Genomic DNA, 12,277 nt, shown 5'->3' on the forward strand with positions numbered 1-12,277 from the left:
TATGTTTGTTTTATAAACCATCTAAATAGATTCCTGTTATTGGAATCAAATAAAAGGTAGGCCTAACCAAAGCCTTTTTGATCTACATTCGTACATATATATCTCTCCAAAAATGTACTTCCATCGCGAAACCATTCATAACAATAACATTTGCGACAACATGGGTGGCGCTGTTGTATTTCAAAAGCAATATTATAAAAAAAATATTTTCCAAACGCGAAGAGATTTTTTTTTCGTACACGAAAAAAGTATTATTAAACGAGGCGTGTTCCGTGTGTATTGGTTAGTGTACACAAGTAGCAGAACAAAGAAGCAGAAACTAAAACTAGAAACTAAAACTGTATTTTACTATGAATTGTTTACATTAAAGTAACAAATCTACTTGATAATTATAGTTTAGGCCTAGGCCTACATATCTCATTATTGTCAAATTAAAGTCTTTATGTCCTATAAAGGCTTTTAAATCGCAAATTCGCGAGCGTCATAAAAGTAGGCCTACACAACGAAGTGTAGTGAAATTTACAATATACAATGTACAATATATGAAATAGTAATTAGGCATACAGTAGCTTAATAGCAAATGTGTAATAATTAAGTAATTTCAAATTAAATATCATGACGTGTATACAAAAAAGGTTTGTAATGTAAATGTATCAACGTTTTAATAAGACATCAGTTTAATATTACTGTACATTCGATCTCGAACTACAGATCTACGCTTTCGAGCTGAACGTCAAACTACAATGATTACTCTACAACAAGGCCATATACATGGCTGCAGTCGCGTGCTCAAGTTAGTGTTTACCTACCGACCGACCAACCGACCGACATAGTGAGATGTAGAGTCGCGTTGCACGCGACTAAAAATACAATATGAAAAGTAGCTTTGTGTCCATATTGTTTCTAAGGATTACCAGCAAGAAGCCTATCCTTTGAACAGTTAGGTGACAAAAGAGCTGTTTCAAGCTTCGTCCAGAACAATGCTTGTCTCTCTGGATGTTCTTCCCATTCGATATAAGTTGTAGTGGTCAGTATCTTGTGTAAGAGTATCGGCTAGGCCTACATATCTCATTATTGTCAAATTAAAGTCTTTATGTCCTATAAAGGCTTTTAAATCGCAAATTCGCGAGCGTCATAAAAGTAGGCCTACACAACGAAGTGTAGTGAAATTTACAATATACAATGTACAATATATGAAATAGTAATTAGGCATACAGTAGCTTAATAGCAAATGTGTAATAATTAAGTAATTTCAAATTAAATATCATGACGTGTATACAAAAAAGGTTTGTAATGTAAATGTATCAACGTTTTAATAAGACATCAGTTTAATATTACTGTACATTCGATCTCGAACTACAGATCTACGCTTTCGAGCTGAACGTCAAACTACAATGATTACTCTACAACAAGGCCATATACATGGCTGCAGTCGCGTGCTCAAGTTAGTGTTTACCTACCGACCGACCAACCGACCGACATAGTGAGATGTAGAGTCGCGTTGCACGCGACTAAAAATACAATATGAAAAGTAGCTTTGTGTCCATATTGTTTCTAAGGATTACCAGCAAGAAGCCTATCCTTTGAACAGTTAGGTGACAAAAGAGCTGTTTCAAGCTTCGTCCAGAACAATGCTTGTCTCTCTGGATGTTCTTCCCATTCGATATAAGTTGTAGTGGTCAGTATCTTGTGTAAGAGTATCGGCATTTCTTTGGGTGACACCTTCTCAATTAGTACCACGACCAATATATCTTCATGGCTGTCGAACATACGCATGCGCGCCATTTCTAGCTCGAAGTTGCACCACTCACTTTTGGCAAAATGTTTGGAGACAACTAGCAAAACCTTGCGACTAAATTTAACAGCATTTGCGATGTTCGTAGCAATTGCTTCTCCTGGAATAAAGTCACGATAGTCGACGCATAGTTTAAAATTCCGCTGCACCTCCAATGACGGCTGTAAGGTTTTCAGAACCCATTGTTGATCCTTGCTGTTATAACAGACAAACACGTCATACCGAATGTTTTCTCCGTTGACGGGAGGTGGTCCTTGGTTGCGAATTCGCTGGTATTGTTTACGAAGGCGTCGTCGTTGATTCCAGTACCTTCATTGAAATAAATGGTTTTTTTTAAAGATTTTCAGTTTAATTATGTCCATAATAATTTATCTATGGTAGGATTATACCAATTATACCTATTTAAAATTCGACTAGCAATGTGTGAATAAATGTGAACATTATTTTGCTAAAATAAATTTTTCCATATTTTTTATAAAATCCATTTTTTAAATAAATAAAAGACAATTCATTAGTCTCACCTTAAATGAAATCTGTAGCGGTAAAGAAGTCCGCAACCTATTGTAATAGCAAGCACAACTGAAGCAGAAGGAATTGTAAATCTTACGATTTGATCAAACTTGCTGCAGTGTAGCTTATCGGGATCAAAATCCAATATTTTCTTGTTATATCTTTTACTATGAGGTGGTGTGCTACAATTTGTACGGTTGTTGATGTCTTTAATAGTAACATTTGTTGTCCCAATCCATTTTCTAAACCACACTAAATTGCAGTCACAGCTAAATTTATTGTACGCCACATTGAGAAATTGTAATTGAGTCATATTTTGGAGTCCAACATCTTCTTTGATTGTAGTTAACAGGTTGTCATTTAGAGTCATTCGTTGTAATCGGGATAAGCCTTTAAATGCTTGTGGTGGTATGCTGGTAATTTTATTGTGATCTAGAAATAAATATATAAGATCTGGTAAATTCTGAAATGCGCCGGTTAGGATAGTCTCTATCGCATTTGTATTAAGGTCAATTTTTATTAGTTTTTTGCAATGATTAAATACCTTAGGATGTACTGTGGTAAGTCCACAATGTGGTAAATGCAGCACTTCTAGAGATACGAGATCATCGAACCAAGGCAGGAGTTTCGCCAAATAACTGTTTTTATCCATACTTAAAAATTTCAAATTATGCAAGCCACGAAATGCATCAATACCAATGGTGTTGTATTTCAAGTTGTTGGAAATAAGATTTAAAGTGTGTAGAAATGTTAATCCTTTAAAAGAATTGTTATCCAATGATGAAATAAGATTGTTTGACAAGATGTAATACTTAGCATCAGTTGGAACCGTAGCTTGTGGTGGAATGGATGTAATTTCACTGCTGTTGCAGTACACGTTATGACTGTAGTACAAGTCCGTTTCTGTCTTACAAAACACACAGTTGCATTTCTTAGGGCATCTTATATCTTCAGGGAAAGTACCATTGGGGTAGTATTTGTAGCACGTTAACTTATCTCCTTCTCCAAATGGTGTAAAGCTCTCCACTGTCTCCAGAACAACGAACATTAATATCAGACAACACAACATCTTCTTGATGCAAAATTCCTTTGCAGTAGTATAATTTTGTAGACTAGAAAATGCCATCTAGCTGTTAAATACACTATGCAATTAATATAATTGGAAAAAAAGTGAAATTCCGTGGTGATATGATCACATGAAGAAGTATATAGGCCTAGAACCTTATTTCCTTTATTTAATAGCACTTCCTTATACTGTACCTTAAATTTTGGTTGTTTCAATTTCTGCAAAATCATAGCTTAGCATTATTTGGACGGAAATTGTTGGGAAAAGAAATACTTGTTCCATATGCTACAACGGTTACATTATAATGTTATTAAAGCTTGGTTTCCACTAGTTACATTTAGGTATAAGTTTTACTTGGTTCCCACTAGCACGCAACGCAAGGACATTAGCGTAACTCAAAACGTGTTTCCCACTAAAGCTTGGTTTCCACTAGAGACGCAATGCAAGGGCGTAGACGCAACGCAAGCGAGTTGGCACTGACGCCAAGCGACAGTTCGAATAATCCATCGCTTGCGATTGGTTAAATCACTTAAGCTTGATTGCCACTACGACGTAACGCAAGGACATAAACGCAACGTAAAGCGTGGTTCCCACTAGAACGCAACGCAGTATTGCGTAATCACAAGTTGAAACTGACGACGCAACAGTGCTGCAAAAATCGCAGGTTTGATCTCACGCAGGCGGGGGCAAACACAATTATTGGAAGGGCATTTTGTTACGTGCGTCTGTTGCGTTACGTTGCGTCGCTAGTGGGAACCAAGCTTAAGCAAGTTGACCAATGACAAGCCACAGTCCGAATAATCCATCGCTTGTGATTGGTCAACTCACTTACGTTGCGCTACGTCCTGGTGCTGCGTCTCTAGTGGGAACCAAGCATTACGTTGCGCTTACGTCCTTGCGTTGCGTCCTAGTGGAAACCAAACTTAAGACTTAAAGCAAGGAAGTAGACGCAATGCAAGCGAGTTGACCAATCACAAGTAACAGTTTGGATAAGCTATCGCTTGTCATTGGTCAACTCGTTAAAGCGTGGTTCTCACTAGCGACGCAACGCAGGGACGTAACGCAACGCAAGTGAATTGACCAATCACAAGTGATGGCTTATTCGCTTGTGATTGCTAACTGTCTATAACTTCGCTTGTCATTGGTTAAAACGCTTGCGTTGCGTTTACGTCCTTGCGTTACGTTCTAGTGGGAACCAGTGGCCGTATTCACCAATCACACTTAAGTGAGATATTTCCCTTAAATCCTAAGGATTTCCCTTAAATCAAGAAAATATTAAGGGTTTCACTTAAGTGGTATTCACAAAGGGTTTAAGGTTAAGGGAAACCCTTAACTTGGTCTATTTAACCCTTAACTTGGTCTATTTTCCCCTTAACTTTTAAGGGACCTCAGAGGTCCCTTAAAAGTTCCCTTAACTATTCAGTACCTTGGTTAAGCTGACGATTCTGTATGTGCGAGTACTATGCCTACTTGTAGATGGCCCCAGTCTAGGCTAGGTAGAGATGCTAGGCCCCCTGTTGGTCTGCCCACTAACCAGCCTAGGATTCATGTTTGGTTTGAGTAGCATCTAGACCTTTTTTTGCTGATCCCCACCCATACAAATTAGTCTATGCCTATATATTAATTTATTTTTTTTGTTTTGACTGCCATTATTTTTGTGGAAGATGGCTTCCCATTTCGTTGTAATAGAAATTAGCCCCATTCTAGTAGGCTAGGTAGAGATGCTAGGCCCCCTGTTGGTCTGCCCAGTAACCAGCCTAGGATGCATATGCCTCAATACAGACAGGTTTAGGCCTACACAGAATGTTGGTTTGTTAGTAGCATCTAGGCTAGACCAATTTTTCTTGATCCTCATACAAATTAGTCTAGGTTTAATATTCATGTACTTGTTTTTGTTTTGACTGCCATTTTCTTTTTATTGATCGTCCATACACTTTTCTCTTCATCCTCCCCGTCCCCCAACCCCTTACTCTTTTTTTAAATATGCAAATTAGTTTTAGAGAGGAAAAGTGATTGGACCATAGGGGAATTAAATCCTCTGTGATTGGACAATGGGACAACTCATGAATATTTATGATTATTTTTACCCTTAAGTTTTACCCTTAAATTAAGTGTTTTCCTTAGGTAAGTGAATCCCTTAACTCATTTGTGAATACCCCTTAAGTGTTTCCCTTTGTTAAGGGAATTCTTAAATTTTAAGGGTAAGTATTTCCCTTAGCCTAAGTGAGATTGGTGAATACGGCCACAAGCTTGTAAGCAAGGAAGTAGACGCACCGCAAGCGAGTTGACCAATCACAAGTAACAGTTTGGATAATCTATCGCTTGTGATTTATCAAATTACTTGTGTTCCGCTAACGTCATTGCGTTACAACCTAGTAGTAGGAACCAAGCTTAAAGTAACATTTAGACATATATGTAACCGCGGATTCAACACACATCGCCTTGCTTTGAAATTATTGGTAGTTTTTTTGGTTTTTTTTGGTCTCTGACACATCATACTATAATGTTCGGTTTAAAAACTTTATCTAATCTATTTTTAAATAATTAAAGGAACCTAATAAAATAGCAACATTTTATTTAGGCACGTAGAGAATGAGATGATTACTGAAGGCCTATGATACATATACACAAAAATCAACTATATTCATTATATATTTATACCCATCAAACAATATAGTTATTTAAATTTTTAACGTGTTTCAATACTGTGTAGGTAAAATATTGTACAGTGTTAGCATTTTGCACACACCACCGTCCACGGTATGACCAGTATTATATTTTATACCACCCTAATACTATCTAAATAAATATTACTACCTGTATACCATTAGATAAAAAGACTTTGAATAGAAAAAATAGTGTGAAGATAATTACTTTAGTGGAACACGACCAGCAAAAGAGAAAAACTTTAGTAGCACAAATCAAAATAAAATTTCAACTAAATATTAATATATAATTGATTTGTAAAACCAAGAAATAATAAAATATAGATATAGTTCATACAATAATTATTTGTATTTAAAGTGTCATTGATTTAGTCTAAGTAGGCCTAATAGAATAAAATGACTGTAGCACACTAAATTTCACCATCAACTAAAACTTACTATAAAATCACCTACAATTAAACATCTAGTTTATAATCTCCACCCGTTTTTGTAGACAGCTACATCATTTTTTTTTTGTTGGATGACATTGAAATTAGAATGTCAATGTTTGTCTAAACTTTCCTTGACAAAAAGGAAAAAAGCTTACAAGGTAAGCATGTATTGAGAAGATAATATTAATTAGGTCAGACCCAAGACAAGATCGCCTTCGTGGCATTCAGAAACTTTGTTTCGTGATATTTTTTCTAAGGATTACCAGCAATTAGCCTATCCTTTGGACAGTTAGGTGACAAAAGAGCTGTTTCAAGTTTGGCCCAGAACAATGCTTGTCTCTCTGGATGTTCTTCCCATTCGATATAAGTTGTAGTGGTCAATATCTTGTGTAAGAGTATCGGCATTTCTTTGGGTGACACCTTCTCGATTAGTACCACGACCAATATATCTTCATGGCTGTCGAACATACGCATGCGCGTCATTTCTAGCTCGAAGTTGCACCACTCACTTTTGGCAAAATGTTTGGAGACAACTAGCAAAACCTTGCGACTGAATTTAACGGCATTTGCGATGTTCGTAGCAATGGCTTCTCCTGGAATAAAGTCCCGATAGTCAACGCATAGTTTAAAATTTCGCTGCACCTCCAATGACGGCTGTAAGGTTTTCAGAACCCATTGTTGGTCGTTGCTGTTGTAACAGACAAACACGTCATATCGAATGTCTTCTCCGTTGATAGGAGGAGGTCCTTGAGTGCAAAGTTGTTGATATTGCTTACGAAGGCGTCTTCGTTGATTCCAGTACCTATATCGAAATAACATTTGTGATTTTTTTTTCAACAATTTACAAAAGATGAGTCCTTTATCTTGAGCGTTATATTTAGGACGGTACATCGACTAGAAAATTGTGGATAAAATAAATTTAATTATGGAAGATCAAACTTCAAATACTTAAAGTAGTCGACACAAAACAGTGGATACTTTTTTAATTCGTTCTATTTTTTCATAACCTAAATTGGTTTTAGGCCTAAAAGGAATAAGAGATTTAAGGTTTATGAATACAATTAACCTCACCTTATATTAAATCTGTAGCGGTAAAGAAGTAGGCAACATATTGTAATAGCAAGCCCAGCTGAAGCAAAAGGAATTGTAATTCTTAAGATATCCAGCTTGCTGCAGTGTAGTTTATCGGGGTCAAAATCCAATATTTTCTTTCTATAAGGTGTGCTACAATTTGTATGGCTAATGTCTTGAATTTTAACATTCGTTGTCCCAATCCATTTCCTAAACCACACTAAATTGCAGTCACAGCTAAATTTATTGTACGCCACATTGAGAAATTGTAATTGAGTCATATTTTGGAGTCCAACATCTTCTTCGATTGTAGTTAACAGGTTGTCATTTAGAGTCATTCGTTGTAATCCGGATAAGCCTTTAAATGCTTGTGGTGGTATACTGCTAATCTTATTAGACTGTAAATATAAGTATTTAAGAAGTAGTAAATTTTGGAAAGTGCCGGAGTTTATATATTTGATAGCGTTTTTTGTAAGATCAATTTTGATTAGGTTTTTGCAATGAGTAAATACCTCAGGATGTATTGTGCTTAATCCGCAATCTGGTAGTTGCAATTCTAATAAAGAAAAGAGATCATCAAACCAAGGCAGGAGTTTACCCAAGTAGCCGTTTTTTGCCATACTTAAAAATGTCAATTTATGCAAGCCACGAAATGCATTGATTTCAACTTTGTTATACTTTAATCTGTTGGTAGTAAGATTTAAACTGTGTAGAATTGTAAAATTCCTAAAATAATTGTTCTCCAATGACGAAATACGATTGTTTGACAAGATGTAAAACTTAGCATCAGTTGGAACTTTATCTTGTAGTGGAAGCGATGTCAATTGTTTGTCTGAACAATCCACGTTGTGACTGTAGCGGTATTCCGTTTCTGTTTTACAATATAAGCATTCACATTTCTCGGGACATCTAATATCTGATGGAATTCGACCACCATTAGGGTTGATGACACAGCACGTTACATTACCGTCGGATGTAAATGTACAGTTGGTGGGAACCGTGTAAAGCTCAGAATGAGCAGTTGCCAAAACAACGAAGAGTATCATATAGCGCAACATAACCATATAACCATACGAAAAAAAATGTAATAAACGAGAAAACATACGCACAACAGTAATAACTGATGATGAATACATGATAAGGAAGTTAATGTTGGAATTTATGAGTTAATGTTGGTTTGTAAATTGTTCATGAATCACTTCACAATCAAGATCGCAATAAGGAAGTTTACAATTTCACAATTTTCAAGGAGAAAATTATTATCAGGGAAAATCAGTAGTAAAATGATAACATCATAGCTGATTATAGGCCTGCTGTAACCGATAAGTCTGTATTTATTGTATTTTTTATGTTAGTCCACCAGGCAGTCGGCGTTTCGATTTTTGTCTGAAAATACGAACTCATGTTTTATACGTATGAAGCGCCATATGTGTCAAAATATTTATATTTTTACTAATTTCAGTCTAGAATCCAGACTAGCGATGCATCAACAATTATTACTATTTCCTGTCTTTATTAACAATTTACAGTATATCTCAGTTGGTATTGTACCTCCCTTATTTCCGCCTTAAGGGTAGAAAAAGTTCACAAACATTTATGCAACTTACTTTTATACTTGGTTCAAAATGGAGTATTGTTAGTAATTTTATCCCGCATATGATACCTAATTCTGACGTGCCCTTAAATACATGATTTCCTTCTCTTGACAATTTTAAGATCAAACAAAACAACACATTCATGAGCGTCTCAAAACTAGGCCTATATGGTAAATTCAATGTTTGTTATGGCCGAGACTTTTTACAGAATGTTTTTTATTACATTTAAAAAACTAAAAACGTAACATATCCCCGTGTTAATAACGCATCAGTGTCCACAATTTCTATCTCTAAACTAACAAGGCTATATACATGGCTGCAGTCGCGTGCGCAAATTTTAATTTGTGTTTACCGACCAACCGACCGACCGACCGTTCAACCGACATAGTGAGATGTAGAGTGGCGTTTGCACGCGACTACACTTTTACGCTGACTGCAACTCTACAAAATGAAATGTAGTCTTTTTTAATCATTATTTTTTCTTTAGGGGATACCACCAAGAAGCCTATCCTTTGGACAGTTAGGCGATAAAAGAGCTGTTTCAAGCTTGGCCCAGAACAATGCTTGTCTCCCTGGATGTTCTTCCCATTCTATATACGTTTTCTTCGTCAATATCTTGTGCAAGAGTATCGGCATGTCTTTGGGTGACACCTTCTCAATTAGTACAACGACCAAGATATCTTCATGCTTGTCGAACATACGCATGCGCGCCATCTCTAGTTCAAAGTTGCACCACTCACTTTTGGCAAAATGTTTGGAGACAACTAACAAAACCTTACGACTGAATTTAACAGCGTTCGCAATGTTTGTAACGATTGCTTCTCCTGGGAGAAAGTCACGATAGTCAACGCATAATTTGAAATTTCGCTCCACCTCCAACGATGGCTGTAAAACATCTAGGACCCATTGTATGTCTTTGCTGTTGTAACAGACAAAAACGTCATACCGAATATCTTCTCCGTTGATTGGAGGAGGCCCTTGGTTGCAAATTCGCTGGTATTGTTTGCGAAGGCGTCGTTGTTGATTCCAGTACCTTCATTGAAATAAATGTATGATTTGTTAATGATTTACAAAATGTGAGCATCGGTTTTATTATCTCTTATATTATACCTATTGAGCAAATTGTGGATAAACTTGAACATGTATTAAAATATAACCGATTCCTTTAGTAATTCGTTGATTTTTTTTCTCATAAAATACATTTTTTTTAAACAGGTAAAAAACAATTCATTAATCTCACCTTAAATGAAATCTGTAACGGTAAAGAAGCACACCGCATATTGTGATACCAAGCACAGCTGAAGCAGAAGGAATTGTAATTCTTAAGATTCTATCCAACTTGCTGCAGTGTAGTTTATTGGGATCAAAATCCAGTATTTTCTTGTATTCTTTACTATCTGGAAATTGTCTACATCCTGTATGGCTGGGCTGATCAATTGTAACATTCGTTGTCCCAATCCATTTTATAAACCACATTAAATCACAGTCACACATGAATGTATTGTATGCAACATTTAGAATCTGTAATTGAGTCAGATTTTGAAGTCCCACATCTTCAGTGATTGTAGAGAGGAGGTTGTCATTTATAGACATTCGTTGTAATTTGGATGACCCTTTAAATGCTTGTGGTGCTATACTGGTAATCTTATTGTTGTTTAGATATAAATATTTAAGATCTGATAAATTATGGAAAGTTCCGGACTGAATATATTTTATAGAGTTTCTTGTAAGATCAACTTTTATTAGGTTTTTGCAGTAATTAAATACATTAGGATATATTGTGGTTAATCCACATTGCGGTAGAAACAGCATTTCTAAAGACACGAGATCGTCAAACCAAGGCAGGAGTTTACCCAAATAATCGTTTTTATCCATACTTAAAAATCTCAAATTATACAAGCCACGAAATGCATTAATACCAATGGTGTTGTACTTCAAGTTGTTGAAAATAAGATTCAAAGTGCGTAGAAATATTAATCCTTTAAAAGAATTGTTCTCCAACGATGAAATACGATTGTATGACATTGTGTAAAACACGACATCAGTTGGAATTGTATCTTGTGATGGAAGCGATGTCATTTGATTGTATGAACAATTCACGTTGTGATTGTAGTAGTCTTCCGTTTCTGTTTTACAATATAACGAACAGTTACATTTCTCGGGGCATCTAATATCTGCTGGAGTATCATTAGGATCGTAATTGTAGCACGTTAAATTATCCCCAAATGACGTACCGCTGTACACTGTCTCAAAACCAAGGACAATTATTATCAAACAACGCAACATCTTCTTCTTATTAACAATGCAAAATTATTGCAGTGGGAATTCAAAGATTAGAAAACCCAATCATTCGTTGTAAAATAGGAAAACAGTAAATTCAGGTGTCGAAACAAAACTATATTTGCTTTATTTATCACTTCCGTAAAATAATGTTAACAATTTCACCTTGTCTCTAGCACCATTAGCGTTTCAGCATCCTATTTGGAAAATGTGAGAGAAATAAAGACTTGTTCCTTGTGTATTGCTTAGTGTATTAGTAGCAGAACAAAGAAGCAGAAACTAAAACTAGAAAATAAAAACTGTATTGTTGTTTACATTAAAGTAACAAATCTACTTGATAATAGCTTACATATCTCTTTATTATCAAATGAAAGCCTTTATGTCCTAAAAAGGCTTCAAATCGCAAATTCGTGAGCGTCATAAAAGTACGGTATTTATTTTATTTACAAATAAATAACACAAACAATAAGAAGTATGCTGGAAAAGGTACAATATATGAAATAGTAAACTTAATAGCAAATGCGTAAATTACGTAATTTCAAAGTTAAATATCATGACGTTTATACAAAAAAGTTTATAATGTAAATGTATCAACGTTTTAATAAGACATCAGTGTGCACAATTTAAATATTATCTCGAACTAAGATCTACGCTAATCTTCAAACTACAATTATAACTCTACAAAAATACAACATATGAAAAAGTAGCTTTGTCCATATTGTTTCTAAGGGTTACCAGCAAGAAGTCTATCCTTTGGACAGTTTGGTGACAAAAGAGCTGTTTCAAGCTTGGCCCAGAACAATGCTTGTCTCTCTGGATGTTCTTCCCATTCGATATAAGTTGTAGTGGTCAATATCTTGTGT

General features: G+C 35.6%; 1 protein-coding gene across 1 annotated transcript; it reads right to left on the reverse strand.

The window, feature by feature from the left end:
- Nucleotides 1–562: 562 nt before the first annotated feature.
- On the reverse strand, nucleotides 563–12,250 carry LOC140043632 (uncharacterized). The gene is made up of 6 exons (XM_072088149.1): nucleotides 10,375–12,250; nucleotides 9,621–10,167; nucleotides 7,540–8,696; nucleotides 6,732–7,270; nucleotides 2,317–3,331; nucleotides 563–2,104 (listed from the first exon to the last, which is right to left on the reverse strand). The coding sequence occupies exons 1-6, from the start codon at nucleotides 11,418–11,420 to the stop codon at nucleotides 1,555–1,557; spliced, it is 4,854 nt and encodes a 1,617-aa protein (XP_071944250.1). The 5' UTR covers nucleotides 11,421–12,250; the 3' UTR covers nucleotides 563–1,554.
- Between the last annotated feature and the right edge of the window lie 27 nt (nucleotides 12,251–12,277).

The sequence above is a fragment of the Antedon mediterranea genome, chromosome 3 (assembly GCF_964355755.1).
Source record: "Antedon mediterranea chromosome 3, ecAntMedi1.1, whole genome shotgun sequence".
Taxonomy (NCBI): domain Eukaryota; kingdom Metazoa; phylum Echinodermata; class Crinoidea; order Comatulida; family Antedonidae; genus Antedon; species Antedon mediterranea.

Bases quoted from the DNA above. Each gene is read 5' to 3' on its own strand.
- LOC140043632 (XM_072088149.1), bottom strand. From the start codon at position 11,420: ATGTTGCGTTGTTTGATAATAATTGTCCTTGGTTTTGAGACAGTGTAC. The intron at 8,697-9,620 runs TAAAGAAAAAAT...TAACTCATAAAT, and splicing joins GGCTTCTTGGTGGTATCCCC to TCCAACATTAACTTCCTTAT. The intron at 7,271-7,539 runs GTGAGGTTAATT...ATTTCGATATAG, and splicing joins CGCTACAGATTTAATATAAG to GTACTGGAATCAACGAAGAC.